Consider the following 22,543-nt stretch of genomic DNA (forward strand, 5'->3'; position numbering starts at 1 on the left):
AAACTAAAATAGAAGAGGAATAAAAAGAATATCTTTGTTACACTATGGAGAGGACTCCATTAATGAGTTATAGATTTTCTCTAACTAAAAATATGATATCTAACAAAACATGATATGTTACGTATGAAAAAACTAACTTATGAATCAAAAATGGAATGAGTGCAAATCACAAGTGCTCAAATAATGTAGTACCTTAGTGCTCCACTTTGGTAGTGTTCCACTTTGTCTACCTTAGTGCTCAAATAATTGAGAAACCACTAAGTGATGGGCCCACGTGTTTTGACCAATAGTGAGTCCATGTGGGCCCTAGTGATTTTTATAACTTCACGTCTTTGCATAGAGATCACCGCACTGATCATTTTGACAATTCATATGTCTAATTCAAAGTCCAGAATCAAAATATATGATCGTTGAAAGTTCCATGACTTTTTTACACCATTGTCTTGATTTGACTCGAAAATGGTCTGTGTTGAGTACACGAGCTTTATTCTGTCCTTTTTTAGCTTCAAATGAGAAGAGAGAGAAGACTTCAAGTTCAAGTACTATTTCGTACAACGTTTTCATGCTAAAACATAGGTTTTGCTAGAATTTTGTCGTTAACTGCCGGAACCTGTAAAAGCACGAAAATACAATTAATTTATATTTATTAAACAGTTTTAGATGTTTATCATACCCATACCATGGTACTTCTGATATGCTTAACAATTGTTCATTAGGAAAAGTCTCACAGATTTGTAAGTTGTCTTCTGCATTCTCTACTAGTAATCTTGAATGATGGTCAGCAACAACATTCTCTGTCCCTTTCTTATCATCAAATATTCTTTTATTTTTTAACTCAGTTCTGTTCCGATGAACGTGAAACACTTTTCATCATCCTTTCCAATATTGACCCTTTCCACTTTTTCTATTGTTTTGCTTACAAATGATTCTTCTTTTTTCTTCATTTCCAGTGTGAACTTTAACTGCTCTTGGTCTTCTTTAGTATCGATCTCGACAGCTAAAGATTCCATTAATTGTTATTTTCTACTTTCTAAGACACCTCCAATGTCTTTTTGTTTCTCCTTCTTCATTCCTTTTACTGTAACGAAGTTGCATTTCTCCGATTCTGATTGATCTCCCCTTATCTCATGTAAACCATATACAATTGGAAATCGAATGACTTGGTAGAAAGTACTTGGTACTACTCTCATATCATGAATCCACTTTCTACCAAGTATGGCATTATAATCAGATTGATGTTTGATGACTACAAATTTAGTCATCACTATTTATGGTCCTGCTCTAACTGGTGACTTGATTTCTCCTGCTGGTTTTGTGGAACTCCCATTGAAGCCATATAAATTGAACTGAGGTGCTTTCAAACATGAAATTGTTCTTTCTTGTAGAGAACAAAACCATTTTAATGTTTTCCCTTTTAGACTGGACGAAAATGACTTACATAACAGAGAATCCAAATATGTAGTTCCTTGGTAAACTAAGAACTGATGTCGATATCCAAACAGATGATCCATGGGATCCGATGCTCCGTCATATTGACTATATTTTGGATTCTCGAATTTGGGAGGAAGAGGCACCATCTCGATCTCTTTTTTAAATGGATTTCTACTAACATCATCAATTAGCTTTCTTTGCAGATGCCCTTTTTGAGCAATTGATCTCCAAATTGTTTCTGCATCACTTCCTCAATCATTATTTTAGTGATTTGTTGTGGTGTCGGAATTCCTTGAGTTTCTTGGACTATTCTCTCCCTTGTCGATATAGTTTTTTGCTGGTGACTTCTTTTAGCAATTGGAGAGATATAGAACTGGATTCTTTCTCATTCTTGTTGTTTCTTCTTCTTATTTGCTTTCTTCATTTCCTCATTCTCTTTTGCTAACAACTTGTTTTGTGTTTCCACTTCATTTAATCTTCTTATGAAAACTTGAAAAGAAACTTCTTCCTTTTCTTGTATATCTTCGATTCTTTCACCATGTTTTTCCATTCAGGGCCAAAAATATCGACCGATATATTGATATATCGGCGATATATCTTAGAAATCAGGGTACCCGATATGGATATTTTTGATATTTCGGGTCCGAATATTAAACAGTATTTAAACCGATATATATTGCAATTTCCGGTATATATCTTAATATCGATGATATTTTTCAATATATTCCACATATCCGATATAAATCTTTTGACTTTTGATTGTTTGACCGATTTGTTTGACCCATATTTTTGATATATATCGTTATATATCGGTGATATTTCTGACATTTATCGATATAAACTGATATTTTGACTAATTTACTAAAAAGAGAAATATCTCTGATATATCGATGTATACCGATATATATCGGTTTTTTGGGGTCCGATATTTCGCCCAGCATGGAAATATTGGGCCTTGCTTCCATTCTTCTACTTTCAGATCTTCGTGTTACTCTTGTTTGTGAATGATTTTCTTCATTTATCACGTTCTTGCTATTTGTATTCTTCTTTGGAGGTATGTTGATGATTGAGTTTAGAAGAATTTTTTTCGAACACTTAGTTGAAGAATAATATGATTCGATCTTGATCGATGTTCACGCAACAAAGAATAAGAAATCAAACTATTGAAATCAATGTTCTTGATGCATAGACGACACGGTGCTAATGTAATGATCAAGAGAATCACTCAAGTTTAATGGAGTTTTCTTATTGATCAATAATGGAGTTTAACAACCTACCAATACTTCTCTTTCTCTTTTCCTTAAATGTGAAAAACATAAATGAAAATGTGAAAATGAAAATTATTCCTCTCTCTCTTCTACATCCAATCTTTTTATAGTTGTTTTACATGACTTCATCCAATAGTTTTGTGATATCTGTCCATCTTTCTTCTTTTCCGCTTCTTTCCTACAACATTCAATTGAAAGAGTTATGGCGATATCTCAGTTTATAGACCAAATTACAGATTGAAATATCAGTTGGTACAATATTTGGCACTACAACCCTCACCCAAAATCCTAGCTCCGCCACTGCCCCCACCCTGCCGGTACTCAACCCTCTATTATTAATATTTGGTTGACATTTTTTTTTTTCTACGCTTAATAGACTACTTGATAGAAAATTAAAGACAGAAGCATGAATGAAAAAAATTGTAGCCTGCATTATAGGTGCAAATTTTGCATTCCTAGGAGGCTGTTAAACAATTTAACTTGATCTTCTTACAATCTTTTTCAGTTTACAACTCCATCAATCGTTCTAAATTATTGCCTGATTCAAGTCAACTAATAAGACTAAGTCGTGGATAAGTTAGTTTTTTTTTTTTGCCGTATTGGCCTGCGGATATTGAGGAGCCGTCCTCCTCATGATGGTGAAACATACAAAATTGTAGAATTCATCAAATGTAATTTAAGGTGTTGCATTCCTCACCATTAATATTTTCTTCCTTCGAATTGCAATTTGACTTAATTTATCAAATAGATTGCGGGCAACTGGAATCTTTCACATGATAATTTTATCTGGTAACGTTACTCAACATTAACATTTAGCCAGGGAGTTGACTAATCAGAAAAACATTTATGCGACAGGCCCGAGATACTGTCGGTCTATTTAAAAAGGCCTATGATCCCATATAAGGTCCGATCCTCTAAGGCCTTTGAGCCCATCTCACATATACCACGTGGCAGAACGGTTTTTCGAACTTAAGCAGCAAAGTTTGGGTTCAATAGTGAAAGAGAGCTGGTTAGGTTTTACTTTCTGCGTGCGCTCTCTCTGTCTATTATACTTTAATTACAAGGTAAATAAAATAGATTCTGATTTCTAAATCAAATATGAACAGCTGGTTTCGACTTTGGATTTCAGTTTTAATTTACTAATATAAAAGTAATATTATGCGTTTATATTTAGAGTAGGGGTGGAAAAATATGTCGCGTGTGTATGTGGGGAATTTGAATCCAAGGGTTACTGAACGAGAGCTTGAAGATGAATTTCGCACTTTTGGTGTCTTAAAAAGGTAATAACACAAAATTTTCTTATAGTTGACTATAAAGAATATGTGGTTTGAAAACCGACTTGTTTATCTAATGAATATGAAACATTGTTTGTAGGATGAGATGGCCTTGTTTTTTTAATAAGAAGGAAAATCAATGAAAATAAAATACATAAAGTACTAGTTATAATAAATGCTTGTGTTTGCAGGCACAGCACTTTAAGCAGCCCCTATGTTGTCAAAGGGGAGGTCAAGGTAGAAATTGTAGTGTAAAATAATTTTAGGTCGTATTCAGAGGTGTTCCTAGAGCGTTGCACCTCGCCTCGCCCTTGACAACAAAGATGAGCCCATGTTAGAGTATCACTTCATTACATGGCGCTCGAAACTGATTCGGACTAGAGAAACAACAAACCCCCTTGATTACAATCAGGGTTTCCTCCAATGTCGAGGCTTTTACTTTAACTGTCACCATGTCCCCTTTTTCTAGTTTCATATTAAGAGTAATAAAAAAGTGACATTAATATGAATTAACAGTATATCATTTATCACATATGCTCTCAAAGGCACCCCAAGGCGCTGCCTATGCGGCACTAGACCCGGAGCCAAGGCGGCAAAGGCAGTAGTATGAAAATTGTCAAAGGTGTTCCTAAGGCAGTGCCCCAGGGCGTTTGTTGAGAAACCTATCACCTTGCGCCTCGCCTTGCCCCTGACAACATAGAGTGTCACCAACAAACAGAAATGTGTGTTAAAGATAGATGGATGACTGCAAATTTTAGTAAAACACTTTTGAGCCTCCAATGCACATGATGTGTATGCAATCTCAATAACAATTTATACTCTACTACTATAAAAGATATATGCAGTCAGCAGCAATAAGAAGCAATGTGTTTTTGATTACTTGGGCGTGTGACACTGTTCAGTAGCAACTTTTAGTAAACATCCATCTTTGCATTTCTTCAATCCTCCTTTTTGGAGGAAAATCTAGAAAATCAAGGCAAATTTTAATTTTTTCTTGCATCTGTACTGTTGCAAGTTAACTGAATAACTAATCCGATGTCATGATGCTTTATTCGTCTTTTACATTTCTTGCACTTGTTTATTGATGACAGTGTCTGGGTTGCACGGAGACCACCAGGTTATGCTTTTATCGATTTTGATGATCATAGAGATGCGCTGGATGCAATACGTGATCTGGATGGTATGTCGAAAACGCTCTGTAGTTTTATTTGTGGAAATCTAGTAATTAGTATACAGAGATTTGTCTTCATTTGTTGGTCTCCTTTTTTTTTTGTTATTATTCTCTTTTTGTTGTCCTAGTTGGCTGGTTGGTCCAACCTTTAATATGTTTTCCCATTAATGGCATTAGTAGCTAATGATCCCACAACAACAACAACAACCAAAAACCTTTCAACAAAATAAGGAAAAATAAGATAGAGAAGAAGAAAAAAAACTGCATTTCAATTAGTATTTTTTGGAAGTTGATCTTTGATATTTAGATTGGATTTGTGTTTACAGGAATGCGAGCAGGCAACTCACTTGTGAGTTGCATACATGCCTCTCACTAGAAACACAACTTTTGCATTTGGATGCTTACAATCAAATACTTTTGACAGTGTTTGTAGTGAGAGGCAGGTATGCAACTCACGATCACAAGTGATGCTTGCTAGCATTCGTCATATTATTTTTGTGGTGCTATCAGCTGTGTGCAAAGAAAATATTTGTGTATAATTGCTACTATATTGTATCTTTCCTCATACATGGTAAGTTTCTTTTAGAATTACAATCTTTAGGAGGAAATCTTAAGTGTCTGGAGTTGTATGCGAGAGATACCTATATTAAGTCGGTCAGTTGCTGTCTAGAATTTAAAACTTAAAACTGGTCATGTGATTGGTATTTTATTTTCCACTTCATTTCACATCCTTATTTGAACAAGTGGACCACTCCATTCGTTCGTGGTACAATAAAATTTCTAGTTGATCTATTAGCGAATATCTTGGTACCAAATGTAATTCCAATACAGTCCACCATCCCTCTTACCCAAAGCCTCCAATGCATTTTTTGGGGTTGGTTTTTGTAGTTCATAGAACATGCTTGTTACTAAATTATCCTGTTATATTTTTGTAAATTGTAACACGATGAGTCACTAGCATATCTGTAATATTTCAGTATCCCTCAGTCACTCACTGAGTTTTGATATTTTGTAAGATCATCTTTAGTTGTGATTTAATAGGTAAAAGTATCTTGTTATATATGAAAATGGTTTTACTTCTCATGTGAACTAATAGGTAAAAATGGCTGGAGAGTTGAACTCTCTCACAATTCTAGAAGTGGAGGCGGCAGAGATGGCGGCGGTGGTCGTCGTGGCGGCAGCGGTGGTGGTGGCGGCGGCGGTGGTGGTCGTGGTCGTTCTGGAGGGTCTGATTTGAAGTGTTATGAGTGTGGTGAGCCTGGTCATTTTGCTCGAGAATGCCGCTTGCGGGTTGGTTCTGGAAGACGTCGTAGCCGCAGTCCTAGATATCGCAGGAGTCCAAGCTATGGTAGAAGGTAACGAAAATAATAATTTAGTTTCTTGAATGGTGTCTGATCACAGATCTTCTGATTGCTTTATACTGCCTGCTCTCTTTTGCATTGTGAAGTGTGGAGGGTTTTAGTTATTGTCCATTTCTGCCCACTCTTGTTCATATTGAATGAATAAAACCACAAAAGCTTTTAACTGACTAAGTTCTAGAACCTTGGAATTTCAATGCTACCGAGTCAATGTCTGACCCATTTGGTTTTTAATTTCTAGTTTGACATAAGCTGACCCTGAAGCTTTGAATCATTAATTATGTTCATTGATGTCTTTTAATTGGAGACTACTGCTTTGGTAAATATATTTTGGTTGTTGCAAATTTAAGCTGATGCATACCATTTAGTAATTTGTGGCTGTGTCATATTGATTTGACACAGGAGCTACAGTCCTCGTGGGCACTCTCCAGGAGCTCGCAGCATCTCCCCTCCTCGTGGACGTAGCTATAGCAGGTCACCTCCATATCACCGCGGACGAGAGGAATCGCCATATGCTAATGGGTAAAGTTTCTATACCATTGAAATGTAATGTAGATCTTCTTCTGTTGCTTTACTGATATTAACCCAGTAGTGAACTTTTAGCATTTGGGCTAAGAGATCCACCTTTTGTGATCTTCAATTTAAATGGTTGCAACTGTTTATGATTTTCTTTCAAACTCTAAGCTGTCTAACAGAATTGTATTGCATAAATAAAATTTAAATAGACCGTAATATGCGTTGAATGGATTGGAGGGGTAACAGTTCTTCTGTTGCTTACAATTAGTTGATTCCGTGCTTACACTGTACAGTATATTGTTTATGAATTTCAGAAATGGTGTCAGAGATCGTCACCGTAGCAGGAGTTGATTACTGGCTAAATTAGATTATCGACTGTATTGTGAGTAGACATGGACACGGAGTGTTGAGACTGTCAACACTTCATTGAGACTGTTTTTAATTGAGGCTCGCCCTCAGCATTGACTTCTCGGATTGGATAAGTTTCTTTCCTTCTTCACTATTGGTTCCATTTCTGTTTGTTTTTCTTCAGTACATTATACATAAGATTGTTGTATGATGGTCTATGTTCTAGATACTAAAGGACAAATAGGACAAGGTAAAAAGGTAGATATCCACTTTTTTTGCTATAATTAGAGGGATAGAATGCCCACTGAGATTGTTCTTTTTTTGTGTGTTGAGGAGGTGTCTCCCCCCTGCTTAAACGGAATTGCTAGAGGGTTCTTTTTGCTTCTTCACATGTTGGTACTTCTGCACCCTTGTGGTCCAGCCTTCACTTGCTCTACCTTTGTGATCTTCAATTTGACTTCTTTTGGGTCTTGGTTGCCTACTACCCTAGATGCTACTATACATGATTGGTTCTCTCCAGCTGTGAAGGCCTCATCCTCATACTTCTAACGGAAATTCCTAAATTTAAATTTAAAGGGTTGAGGAGCTGCTTCGAATTCTTCAAGCAGGTATTTTAATCTATTTTGAAGAATCTTGGGAGCTAACATTTTTCTCAAAATTTTAGACACTGTTCTTTTGTAAATTAACTAGGGTTAGGAAGACGACTCCCACTGCCTAAATAGAGTATTAGTCTCAAAAATTAAATTGTCATTTTATATCTATTATTTTTAGTATTATATATATAAAATATCGATTTAAGAAAGTTTACAACCAAATTTTGTATATTTTTCCCTGTGGTCTCTTACATCGTTTAAATTAATGTACACATTCTGTACTTTTTGGGAGATAGTTGTAAATTAATCATGGAGGCAACAATTTAGTTTCAGTCCTCTTCTGGAAATTCACACTCACGCAAGGAGGTAATATATATTTGTGTAAACTGTAACCCCTGGAAGCACTAATTTTGATAGCAGTATGCCAATTGAGACTTTACCTAGCACTTAAAGGTACAAGGACAGTAAAAGGTAAATTTATAAAGCTACACTCTCCCCCCAAATTAACGAAACAAATAAACAAGTAAAAACCTCATGTATTAGTCATATCAAAATTCTGTTAAATCCTTTAGCATTGTTAAATTATGAAGGTGTCTCTAGTACAAAAAATATCCGCATTGGATGGTTTTCAAACCTCTTTAGAAGATGTATTTGGACAGCACATGAACCAAATTAGTAGTAGTAGGGAAAGATGTCTTAGTGAAGCGCCAGTATTCGGCCTTGTGTTAAATTTGGTTGATGCGGGCTGTTTAACGTATAGTTGGCATTTTCATTAGCTATTCTAACGACTAAAGAGTAAGAGTGTGACGGCACAAATGGGAAAGCTCTGGAATTTCTCACAAACATCATTTAGTATTTTGTCATTTTTATTCACCATTAAGCATCAAGCTGAATTTGGGTTGAGGCATTCGAACACTGTCCTGTAACTCCATCATCCACTGAAGAGCTGTGTTACCTGGGGAAAATTTGGCACCAATGATATGGTATTCTACTTTTCCTGATGCAAAAGGGCAGAATTCGAGCAAGTTGTGAAGGTGATGTATTACCCAATAGTCAGATGTTGGCCGAGGCCAGAGGGAAGTGATTTTTGAACTCTTTGCGTTTTTGGTTGACTATCGGTGTTTATTGCCTGTGACAATGGATCGATTCTTTTTTTATTGTCTTTGTAGAATGCTTAGCAGTGATTATGGCACAAGGACAAAGCCCAATAATAATTTCACCCTAACTCTAAAAAACCAGGCTGATTTCATTATTTTTTTACTTATAATTTTGGCTTAAAGACACATTTTCATTAATAATTTCGGCTCACGGACAAACCAGATTGACATCATTATATGTAAATATGTATTTACATATGAAAATTTAAATTAAATATGTATCTATATATGAAAATTTAAATTTATATAGTTTTTTTTTTTTTTATGAAAATTTAAATTAAATATAGTATTTTATATATGTAAATTTCAATTTACATACGATGATGTCAGCATGGTTTTGGACTTACGATGAAATTTATATCTTAATATTAAAGCTCTCACAAGGGGTATTTTTCGAGCTCTATTAAAATTTTATGTCATTTTCTATTAAAACGGAAATTTCCCTCCTATTATTATAACGGGAATTTCTCTTCTATTAAAATAAATTCTAACACTTCTAATTAAAGCGAGAATCATTTTCCTATTAAAATGGGAATTCTTTCTCTATTGAAAAGGGAAAATCTAGTATATCTAATTAAAACGGGAATTATTCTCTTATTAAAATATGGTCTTTCTCCCAATTGAAAAAAATGGGGTTTTAAAACTTAATTAAAACAATTTGTTATAAAATTAAAACGGATTAGCAATTTAAACGGTAGTTCCAATTTTCTAAAAAAAATCAAAATATTTTCAAAAGAACTAGTGTATATGTACAGACCTACAAATTAGTTAAAATTAAAGTGGACTTAGGGCAAAAAAAAAAATGAAAAATTGGGCACTCAGCCCAATTACTTGAATGTTTATTCTATTTAATAATTGTTTCTTGGCAAAATAGGCCTTACTAATGCACTTCAGTTGATTGTCGGTGGTAGGGGTGAGCAATGGGCGGGTTGGGCGTCCGACCCGGCCCTAAACATTTAAAAGCCTTTCAGATATTAAAGGTCAGGTTGGCCCGGTCTTAAATTCAATTCAAGAGGGTCGGTCGGTCGGTCGGTCACAAGTCTAAATCTCAAGTTCCATCCCCTAAAGCCCTTTTAAAGGCTTTAGGGTCGGGTTTTAGAGTCGGGTTTTAGGGCCGGGTTTATATATTTTCTTCTTTTTACAAATGTCATTTTTCAGACAAAAGTTTTTTTTTTGTTTCTGTGTTAATGTCTGCTCTGTATTTCGCTTTAATGGTGTGGACGGAAACCTTTAGTTCTAGACTTGGCTTGGATGTGAATAAAAACATAATTTATAAGAAGTGGAAAAATAAATTGAGAATAATAAGTTCTAGACTTTGATTTGATGATCAAAGGAATAAAGTCTTATTTTTTTATTAGGCTAGTGCTCATTGTTCTTCATGGCTGCTAGATAGGTTGACAAATTTTTGTTATATAAGACAAGTTATTGGAAGTATTCTTGGGTGTAAGTGATAAATTATAAAAGACAATATTATTTTAATTTAAAATATTTAACAAAGAGTTGAACAATTATGATACGTATATTTATAGTGAAAATGTGAAACTATAACTAGGGCTTGGTTAGGGCTGAATTAAGGTCGGGTTTATGTTTCAGAACCTTAACTCTAGCCCTGCCCTAGAAGGCCTTAGGGTCGGGTCGGCCCTGCCCTAAACTCTGTGAGGGCTTTATAGGGCTTAGGGTCGGGTCGGTCAGGGTCGGGTTAGGATCGTTAGGGCCAAATTCCCACCCCTAGTCGGTGGCTTTGTACTATCAAGCCATTCCTCGTTGATTCATCTCAGTTGATTCATCTCGGTAAGTTCAGCCTAGTGAAACTCTCAAATGCAATTATATAAGTATGCAAGATTTGGACTATTAGATATTCACTGGACTAACAAAGTTTTGGCCCACTTTCTAGTTTCATGCAAGCTGTGCAGTTTAAGCACTAATCGGGAGCAAGTCGCTCTAAGAACTTATAGCGATTAATCCAATTAATTGGGGATTAATTGGAATTAATTGCTTTAGTTATCCTATAATACATATGTCACATATAAGTGACTAGTATATAGCTTGTGCCCACTACACTCTTTCAAATTAGGTCCAAAAGAATCACAACCAACCGAACGGTAAAAATCCAGTTCACAAAGCAGCCATTGTTGACGAAATCAATAATGATTCAGTATTTTTTCAAATTAATATTTTAAATTGCACATATCTTGAATGACTTTGAATATGTCATGTCATAACTTGTGAAAAACAATCATAGCCGCCGGATGGGGCCTTGCGGGCCCATACCAAGTTTTTTTATTAGATAGATATCTACTATCTATATACTAAAGCAGAGACCTATAATAGAGGATTTTCTCTCTCTTATGTGGTACTCTAATATTAGAGTTAGTTTTTTCTCTTTCCTATGTACTGTAATATGAAAGATAGTCTTTTCTAATAACCTACAATCCCACTATATGGAACTTCTTTGGAGAGTTTGAGTGTATTTCCAATTCTTATATATTTTATCAAATAAAAAAATTGCTAAAAAATATGTGATTTATAAAAGATAATTTTCTATTACGAATCAAATATTTTTAGTATTCTAATTCTTATATATTTGATCAAATAAAAAAAAATTGCTAAATAATAGGTGATTTGTATAAACTAATTCCCTATTACAAATTATACAATTTTAGTATGTATGATAAATCACCAACTTATTTCGAATATATTCTTAACACGGCCTCAAAATATAGTTAAAAACAATTATACAAAAAATAACATCACAAAATATATAATAGAAAATGAACAAAAATAAATAACGGCAAAGCAATAATGACAAATATTTAAAAATATATATAATACTTAATGAAACTAACGTTAAAAAACCAATTAATGGGGAACCAAAAACTGGATGCAAATGTATCGAACTAACTTCAAATAATATTTAACGGGAAATCAAAAACTAGATGCAAATGCAAGTATTAAACTAATCGTAAAAAGTAATTAATAGTAAATTGGAATATGGATACAACTGTATTAAACTAACTTCAAAGAATAATTAACGGAAAATCAAAATTTGGATGCAACTGCATTGAACTACCCTCAAAGAAAAATTAATTATAAATTGGAAACATGATACAAATGTGTGGAACTAATCTTAAAAAATAATTAACGGAAAATCGAAAATCGGATGCAACTGCATTGAACTAATCTCAAAAAATAAACTGGATGCAAATGCATTGAACTAACCTCAAAAAATAATTAACGGAAAATCGGAAACTCGATGCAAATTCATTGAACTAACCTCAAACAATAATTAACAGGAAATTGGAAACTATATGTAAATGCAACTTTATCAACTAATAAACGAGAAATCATAAACTTAATACAAATGCATTAAACTAATCTCACAGAATAATTAACGGGAAATCGGAAACTGGATGCAAATGTATTGACCTCAAAGAACAATTAACAGGAAATTGGAAATTAGATGCAAATGTATTGAACTAATCGAAAAGAATAATTAGTAAGAAATCAGAAACTGGATGCAACTGCATTGAACTGATCTCAAAAAATAAATAACGGGAATTGGAAATTTGATGCAACTGCATTGATCTAACCTCAAAATATAAATAACGGAAAATCATAAACTTGATGCAAATGCATTGAACTAACCTCAAAACATAGTTGGGTTATATGTTGTGGGAATGTCTCGATAAGTATAGTTTTGCATTTAAAATGGTGTTTATCTTATCTCTTTCTATGATTGGGAACTCCTTGCTATTCAAGTAGCTTCAATATATATGAACTTCACCTTATTAGGCAATCTCACATAACTTCAATCAAACTTCTATTATTAAACAACAAAATAAAGTTGAAGAGTTTTATCAAATATGAGTTTTTTGTTTTTTAATGGAGAGTAAAGTTTTCACGTTATAAGAAATTTGGTTGAGTGATCAATATAATACTAATATATAATAGTTATGTATATTTGTAAATATTTTTCAGAATAATTAATAATATAACAACATCCATTCGTAGATAATTTTTGAAGATTTCACATAGTGAGTCATGCATAATTTAAAGAATAATTAATGGGAAATCGGGAACTGGATAATCTTCGATGATCTCACATAGTAAATCAAGCATAATTTACTTTTTATGTTATGTTTGCAAGGACACTACATATGGATCAGTAGAAGTTGGTATTACATACCACATTGGATAATTAAAAGAAAATCGGAAACTGGATTCAAATATATAACTGGGCTCAAAGAGTAATTAACGGGAAATCGAAAACTTTATGCAAATGCAATAAACTAAACTCAAAAAGTAATTAACTAGAAATCGAAAACTGGGTGCAATTGCATTAAACTAAGGTCAGATAATTAATAACTAACGGGAAATTAGAAATTTGATGTAAATTCTTGAAAAATATTTAACGGGAAATCGGAAATGGTATGCAAATACATCAAACAAATTTCATATAATAATTAATGAGAAACCAAAAACTAGATGCAAATGTATTGAACTAAACTCAAAAAATAATTAACAAAAAATCAAAAATCGAATGCAACTGCATTGAACTAACATCATAGAATAATTAGTGGGAAATCAGAAACTAAATGCAAATGCATTGAAATAATCTCAAAGAATAATTAACGGGAAATCAGAAACCGGATATAATTGCATCGAACTAACCTCAAAGCATAAATAATCAGAAACTAGATGCAGATGTATTGAAGTAACCTTAAAGAGTTATTAACGGGAAATCGGAAAGTGGATCCAAATGCAATGAACTAATCTCAAAGACTAATTAACGAAACATTGAAAAATGGATGAAACTGCACTGAACTAACTTAAATGAATAATTAATGGGAAATTATAAATTTGATGTAACTGCATTGAACTAACCTAAAAAATAATTAACGGGAAATTGGAAACTTGATGCAAATGTATTGAACTAACCTCAAAGAACAATTAACATAAAATTGAAAATTAGATGCAACTACGCATTGAACTAACCTCAAATAATAATTAATGGAAAACCAAAAACTGGATGCAACTGTATTAAACTAAAATCAGAGATTAACTAACGGGAAATTAGAAATTGGATGCAAATGCATTGAAATAACCTTAAAAAATAGTTAACTAGAAATCGAAATGTCGGATGTAACTGCATCGCACTGACCTCAAAGCATAAATATCCGCTATTTTAGCCTTCTCACATGAGTAATTACAAGTAATTAAGAACCCAAAACGAAAGTGAGTTTATAAAAACAGGCACTTACATGTATGCAAAATGTATAGAAATTGTAAACTATCGAACTAACCTAGAAAAACAATTAACGGGAAATCAAAAACTGGATGCAGATGTATTGAACTAACCTTAAAGAGTAATTAGCGGGAGATTGGAACCTGGATGCAAATGCAATGAACTAATCTGAAATACTAATTAACGAAACATCGAAAACTGGATGCAATGGTACTTAATTAACCTTAATGAATAACTAACGGAAAATCATAAAGTTGATGCAATTGCACTAAACTAACCTCAAAAAATAATTAACGAAAAATCGAAAACTTGATGCAACTGCATTGAACTAATCTCAAAGAATAATTAATAAGAATTTGGAAATTGGATGAAACGTACTACATTAAACTAACCTCAAAGAATAATTAATGGAAAATCAGAAACTTAATACAAATGCATTGAACTAATAACCCTAAAATATATGTGTATTATATGTAGGGGGAATAAATGTCTCGACAAATATAGTTTTGTATTTTAAATAGTGTTTATCATAATTCTTTTATTATGATTGGAAATGTCTTGCTATTCAAGTACCTTTAATATTATCTTCGCCACATTGGGCATTTTCACAAAATTTTAATCAAACTTCTATTGTTAAACCTAACAATAAAAAGAAGTCGATGAATTTTATCAAGGTTTGATGCTTCCTTTTTATAGAGAGTGGTGCAAAAAAATTTAATGAGTAATTAATATAATTTTCGTATCTCATAGCTATGCATAGTTGTTAATATTTTTTAGAATAATTTAATATAACGACACCGTTAAGTAGGGACACGCTCATGTGATAAATCTTTTCAAGTGGGAGTAGTGTATTCTTTGAGGATATGGAAACAATCAATCTGTTTTAGTGATTTGTACACATTATTAAGACACGTAAAAGGCGGTGATGATTTACCGCTAAATCACCATAAATCTAATAAAACTATTATACAAACTAGATCGAAGTTTAAGATAATTTCATTTGAAAATTACGGATTAATATCCTAAACCACAAAGGGAAGAGACTATCTCAATTTGATCCCTTAGTTTCCAAGTACTTATGCACCATAATCGCTGCTCATTAACGTATTTCGGTTTATTTTCAATAAAAATATATTCTGATTTAAAAATTTGCCGCTAAATCACCATAAATATAAGAAAACTATTATACAAGCTAGATTGAGTTTAAAATAATTCTATTTGAAAATTATAGATTAATATCATAAACCACAAAGTGAAGAGGTTATCTTAATTTGATCCTTTAGTTTCCAAGTACTTATGCACTATAATCGCTGCTCATTAACGTATTTCGGTTTATTTTCAATAAAAATATATTCTGATTCGAAAATTTGCCGCTAAATCACCATAAATCTAAGAAAACTATTATACAAACTAGATCAGCTAGATCGGGTTTAAGATAAGGGTGAACTAGTGTTACCCCCCCCCCCCCGCTAGATGAGCCAATTAGGATTTTCCCCCCACTATATGGGAAATTAGGGTCTCCCCCTAAACACACGGTCAACTTGGTTTAACCGTTAACTTTCAAGTCAAACAACTGAAAATGACATAAATGCCCCCACCTAATTAAAATTGAACATTTTCTTTTTGAAAACAATGAAGGCATTTGTGTAATTTTTAATTGTTTGACTTGAAAGTTAATCAAACAAAACCAAGTTGATCAGGTGTTTAGGGGAGACCCTAATTTTCTATCTAGAATGGGGAATCTCTAATTGGCTCATCTAGGGGGTTAATATTAGTTAACCCTTAAGATAATTCTATTTGAAAATTATGGATTAATATCCTAAACCACAAAGTAAAGAGGCTATCTCAATTTGATCCTTTAGTTTGCAAGTACTTATACACCATAATCGCATTAACGTATTTCGGTTTCTTTTCAATAAAAATATATTCTTATTCGAATATTTGTGTGAGACATTTTGTAAAGCTTTTTCAGCACACAAAATATTTAATAGATCCCAGGTGTATGCCAGGGTCCAAAATCTAGTAACAACCTAAAACAAAATAAAGTAATAAAACTACAAGCCCCGTGGAGTGCTAACTAGCCTAAGGGATTTTTTTTGTGGTTTTTCAATTTTTATGGTTTTGATTGTTTTTACTTGGTGAAGTGAAACGTTTTCAATATATGGATTAGTGGGTTTTTCTCTTTTGGGATTTTTTGTGGACTTAAATTTTTTTTTTAAAAAAAAAAACAAATTTAAGCATCGCTTTTTTTATACCGATTTTTCAAAAATTGGCCGATTAAGTTGATGAAATCGCAATTGGTGTTAGAATAATTGTATTAACACAGCAACTAGAGTAGAACAGAAGGAACAGTAGACAAGGACAGAATTAACAAGTAATAACCAAGGCGCGGATTAAGCTGTCATTAAGGAAAGATTTCGCCCCTTCCAATGGTGCAGAAAGGTAGCAATGGCGTCTTCCTCACAGGATTCAATGGTTAACAGCAGTCTGACTTTGCACTAGAACAGACTACCCTCTAGAACAGCAATATAACTCTCTCTGGCGGCTACAGGAAGAAGAGAAGAAGAATAGGATAGATTATAGTTTCTGTTTCTGTTTCTCTGAGATGGATTTCTGATCTGTTGAAGTCCATCCCTCTATGGACTCATAGTCCTATTTATAGAGGTTAGGTCAGTCTCCTAAACAGATAAGGAAGAGAGACCAACTCCTAATATAACACCAAACTTGTTTGCTTTCAAGAAAAAGCAAAACAAGTTTAGGCAATTGGTCAAACCACTACCCACAACAGTAAGCCCAAGCCCAAGCCTGAACCCGACCCGATGTGGTGGATAACCAATGTGGGACTATCTATTATGCACTAAAGTGGAGAGAACACTATTTGTTCATCTCCTCCACTTTGCACACACACTAGTATTTAGAAATACACAAGAGATTCCAACAATCCCCCACTATTTCAAAATACTAATAGTCCCACATTATTTTGGAATAGGATATTACAAAAGAAAATAGTTAACTAAATGTCAAAGAGAATCGAAAAAACAATGCATAAGATACTGGTGCTTTACGGGCTTGAACCAGTCATAGGGTAACATGTCTTATAGTGACGTGAAAGTGGTGGATTAATTAAAATCTTTGAACCAATATTCCTTGTAGTAAAATAGATCACATGCACCCACATTGCTCTTTCATTATATGCCCTGTTTCTCGGTGTTGTTTGCTTTTTTGGCCCTTGCGTTGCTTGTGTTCCATGAATGCTCTAGAGTACTTGCCCGTATACTCATAAGAACCGACCCAGTTCTACATTCACGTATGTGGATATCCATCAAGTGTACATTGCAGTTAAAAAACACTATCTCATTATAAAATGGACTATGGATTCCAATAAGAGTAAAATAACTCATCCTTACTCATTGCAATTCTAGTTATACAAAGTATACTATAGTACCATCTCGCCATAGGGTGGAACGTCTCATAAATAAATAAGACGATAGTACTGCAGGACGACGAAGTGACTTGTTTTTCCCTTTGAACCCACTTCATGGGATCACAAATCACATAGGTAGGGTTGCCGTCAGTGTCGCCCTATATATGGGCATAAGTCTCATCCCCCTCGACGTATAACCACTTGCCTCCAAATAAGTGGTACGGTCAGACATGTGGCCAAACTAAGTCCGACCTAACATAATCTCTAACAGCTGCTTGATTAAGTTATATCTCAAACTTATGTGTATACATTTCCCATTGCACACACACACACACACACACACACACACACATATATATATATGTCTTAGCTATTGCAATGAGACAGTTGCAAAGCATAGACACATCAGGAGGCTGTTTTAGAGCCAATGGGAAGATTTGCCAAGAGGTTGCTAACCTACTCAACATCATCACATGCCTTTTATAAGGCGATTAGCTTGGATAATATCCAAGACACTTAATTTCCACCAAGGGTAAACACATAAACATTACTGGATCCAGTTTATAACACATTACCCTTCCAACAATGATGGAAATCTACTAAATATAAGTCCATAATCAATGGCTCCGCTATAGTATTTGGATAATCTGACAATATACATCAAAGTTCCTTATAAGGACACAATGGGTTATCAGCTCAGTATGCCATTAATGTAGGCAATGTCATGTCTCACATACATTATCCATCAAGTACAATAGGCTACCAATGATATTGACATATTTAGTATGAGAAAACACAAGGAGATTATTTTTCATAAGATGGATATTTGCCACAAAAGGTGTTAACACATGCTTACTATCATAATGCACATACTTTTCAATGAAAAATATTTCTACTAAGTGCTATAACAATATAATGAGACCAACATGAGTTTTAATACCTATATTCACCAGTATTCAATTCTGTAGTGCCCGAAATTCCCCTATACCATCTGGCCGGTCTGGTTTAAGGTACGTTGTGGGTTTCAACCATATTCAAACGTCAACATCTTGACAACTGAATATAGCGATTCTGAAAATGAGTTTAACAACATAATGAACTATCGTTTTCAATGACGATCTATTATGTGTTTTTCAAATAGAATTTCTCTCCGCCTCATACACATTCTCAATGCTAGCACTCATGATATTAAATCATCTAAACAAAGAGAGATTAACACATATGTCTTGCTTTACTCTAAAGAAAAGACACACCTTTATCAACAATGGTACTTTGACATCCCTATGACACTAATATGTTGTTGAATTGCTCATGCCATTTATAGCTTGAATCAACTCATACAAAGATTTAACTAAATTGTATACCTTCAGCTCATCACCTAGTACTACTTGGTATTATAGTTCCGCACAACTACTCAACTAGAGTCTTTAGAATTCTGTAGAAGAAATTCTAGTTACATGAGCAAGGTTTCAAAGTAGTATAAATCTTGTCTCTGATTGAAACCCCTTGGCTATTATTATTAGCCTTGTATTTTGCAATACAACTATCACGTTTTAGTCTTCTCTTGAAGATCCAATTCAACTTATAGATCCCCCAATAAATCAAGAGTCCAGTTTAGATGAGTTGTATCCTTCAAAAAGGACACTTCTCATAGACAGCCAACTTCCTTATAGGTTAATGAATCTTCCTCAAGAAACATATAAACATCATCACCGTGAATGGTGGATATACTCACTGATAGTCTTCCAAATTTCTTGTTCAGAAATTATGGGACCCTCTTACGTAGTTCATTATGAACATCCAACTACTCTATGCCAATTTTACAGAAAACACATCCTCAAAATAAAATTAGCATATAAGACATTCAATAATAGTGTGGTATCTACAAGATTGTTATCACGCATGACAACTAAAACAAATATCACTATTATGAGTTTCACCAATGAACATCTACTAGGTAGTTCTAGGCCTAAAAAATATTTCTTTTAGATTCATTCACAATAGCCTTGGCAAGACACCCCCCATATTTTGAAACATTTTTGGATAGGCCCAAGACCTTTCCATACTTTGTAGTTCAGTGTCTTTCCAATTATCTTGTGAGATGAACTATGGTAAAACAGTGCCATACATATGGGTCACCACCCCCCACAGTTCAATGGTTACTCAACCTAATCAAACTTACATGCAAAACACATTATACCGCTACAAACACTAAAATAAACAACAACAATAATATGCACTCTTATGACAAGAATATACTTTACTCAAGTCTATAATTATAGATCATATTAAATATAATTATATTATGTTCATGCTATCTATATGAAAGGAAATCCACAAGTGATTCAAATGAATTTTAAAGAATAGAAGAATTAGATGAAAAGGGTTTTACCCAAGATAATATCATTATCATTCTTCTTTTCATCATTCAACATTCCAAGTTACATAGTGAGACAATCCACACACTTGTACATCACATTGACTATTTATTCATAGCCATAGGAGGATAATACCTAATAAGACAATCTACAAGCGTTAAATCTCCTTGTCTAAAATAGTCACTGGAGGATATTGTCTAAGAAGACAATCCATAATCTTACATCTCCTTGACTCAATTAGGTTTAGGAGGATATTGATTGTTTCCCATATTGTTTTCTCTTATAATTACTATCAATATTTGCGTGAACAACGATGCTCATTACTTAATAATATATGACATGGTTAAGCTTCATGTCAATGTTAAATAATGCATTCATGCCAAACATGGTTAATATCATATCATATAGGTTCAGGAAAAGTAAACTTTAACTAAACCCCTCACAACAAAATGTATACAATATTAAGCAAATCTAGCCACTGAATATGCAAAACAACTAAGGACTCCACCTCCTCTCCTTACATGAGCTCAAGCAAGATAGGATACCCTATCAACAAGACCTCAAGTACTACCACAACATCTAATTGCTCAACCCATTAATGTCTTCAACTAGAAAAATTTACCAATAAACTATCATCGATCAAGTTCAAAGTAAATCCACGATAATTAATATCCAAAACTAGCATGCTATACAATTTTAACATATGTTATATTGAATATAAGCTACAAGTTACTTCATCTAACATGTATTTTCACAACAGTACAATTATAACCATCTTCTAACAACATGTACACTCAATAAAGGTAATCAATCATGCATTGAATACATTATAATTACTATCCAATATTTGAATGTGATTGATATTAACTATCTTAAGGTCTCTCTTAGACCATCTACATACATCTACATATGTACAAAGAAAATAATATCAAACTACTTCTAGTCCAACCAATTAATATCTTAGTGATAAACACGTATAATTTGTTGACTAGGTTATTAAAGAAATTTAAGCTTAGAGATTTCTCTCCTAAGAAAAACTAGCATGCAACTCAAGGCAATAATATCACCATATAATCAAACCAAAAGAACTGCAAAGAGTGAAAGAATACGATACCTAACCAATTGAAAAACCGGATTACCATATTTTTCTCCTCCTAGAAAAATAGTTCAAAAAAACTGTAATTCTGAACCAGCTCAGGATGAATTGGATATCAAGCCTTATACCACTGGAAAGCTCTTTGAATCAGCTATCCAACACAAGAAGCGGATTGCAAAACCGAGCTCTGAGCTGAAAGTTATAGCAGTTTCCATAACAAGTGACACAACTGTCAAAAAGACGAACTTTGACGTTTTTCTTGATAGAAATCTCATATTTGACTCCCACAAACATAGGAGAAAGGTCTACAACCATATAGGGTTTGATAAACCATAAAAGATCAATAAATATTCAATCTTTAATTGGTTTCCCTAATAAAAAAACGAAATTATCGTTATAAAATTTATAAAAGTCATAACCCAATAACACAAACAATAACTCAAAGTAAAAAGACTTTATCTTTTGTTAAAGCACTCTCCCAAATTTGTTCTACTACTGAAATTATTTCCTTAAGATTGTTAGAATAGTTGTATCAACACAAAGAATACAGAGTAGAAACTTAAAATAGATTTTACAGGTCTTTACATTTTGGTATTATTAAAATTAAATTAATAACGATTTGGCAAATGTGAAGAGTCTGACCAAGGCTTGCCTTAAAGGGTCATGTATAAGAAAAGTAATTGATTAAGTTAAAGAAAGATTTTTGAAGTTGCCCTTCCAATGGTGTTAATTAATATAGGATATGTACATATGAAGCATCTTTCTCACAGATTCAATGATTAATAATATTTTAATATTCGGGTCCCCATGACTTTGCACTATAACAGAATTATTTAGACCCTGAATCTTAGAATAATATAAGTTTTGCTATAACTCTCCATGAATGAACTACCGTCTGGCCAAAGAATGATTAGAAGAGAGAAGAAGAATATGATAAATTATAGTGTTTATATTTCTCGAGATGGGTTTTTGTTTTTGATGGGTGGGTGTTTATTCTTATAGAAGTCCATCCCTCTATGGACTCACAATCCTATTTATAGAGGTTAAGATTATATAAGTTTTGTCTTAAACAGATAAGGAAGAGAGACCAACTCCTAATAGACAATCAAACTTGTCATTTTATTGGGGGTCAAGAAAAAGCAAAACAAGTTTATGTTTTATAATCAATTTGGTTTTTTAAACCACTACCCACAACAGTTTGGGAAGCCCAAGTTGCATCTTAGTGCATCATCAAAAGTTTTTAATAAAGTTTAGTTGAGAATTTGGAGATTTTGTTAAAGTTTG

At 33.4% G+C, this 22,543-nt stretch overlaps 1 protein-coding gene across 2 annotated transcripts; it reads left to right on the plus strand.

The window, feature by feature from the left end:
* Nucleotides 1–3,613: 3,613 nt before the first annotated feature.
* Nucleotides 3,614–7,684, plus strand: LOC147473146 (serine/arginine-rich splicing factor RSZ21-like). Of its 2 annotated transcripts, none has more exons than XM_086587773.1 (6): nt 3,614–3,763; nt 3,879–3,979; nt 5,065–5,153; nt 6,241–6,499; nt 6,905–7,024; nt 7,333–7,684. In XM_086587773.1, the coding sequence occupies exons 2-6, from the start codon at nt 3,891–3,893 to the stop codon at nt 7,367–7,369; spliced, it is 594 nt and encodes a 197-aa protein (XP_086443899.1). In that variant the 5' UTR covers nt 3,614–3,763; nt 3,879–3,890; the 3' UTR covers nt 7,370–7,684. The 2 variants fall into 2 exon arrangements, with proteins under 2 accessions (XP_086443899.1, XP_086443898.1); XM_086587772.1 differs by having other exon boundaries at nt 3,626–3,763; nt 3,874–3,979.
* Nucleotides 7,685–22,543: the final 14,859 nt, after the last annotated feature.

The sequence above is a fragment of the Coptis chinensis genome, unplaced genomic scaffold (genome assembly GCF_015680905.1).
Source record: "Coptis chinensis isolate HL-2020 unplaced genomic scaffold, ASM1568090v1 utg4374_pilon_pilon, whole genome shotgun sequence".
NCBI classification, from domain to species: Eukaryota; Viridiplantae; Streptophyta; class Magnoliopsida; order Ranunculales; family Ranunculaceae; genus Coptis; species Coptis chinensis.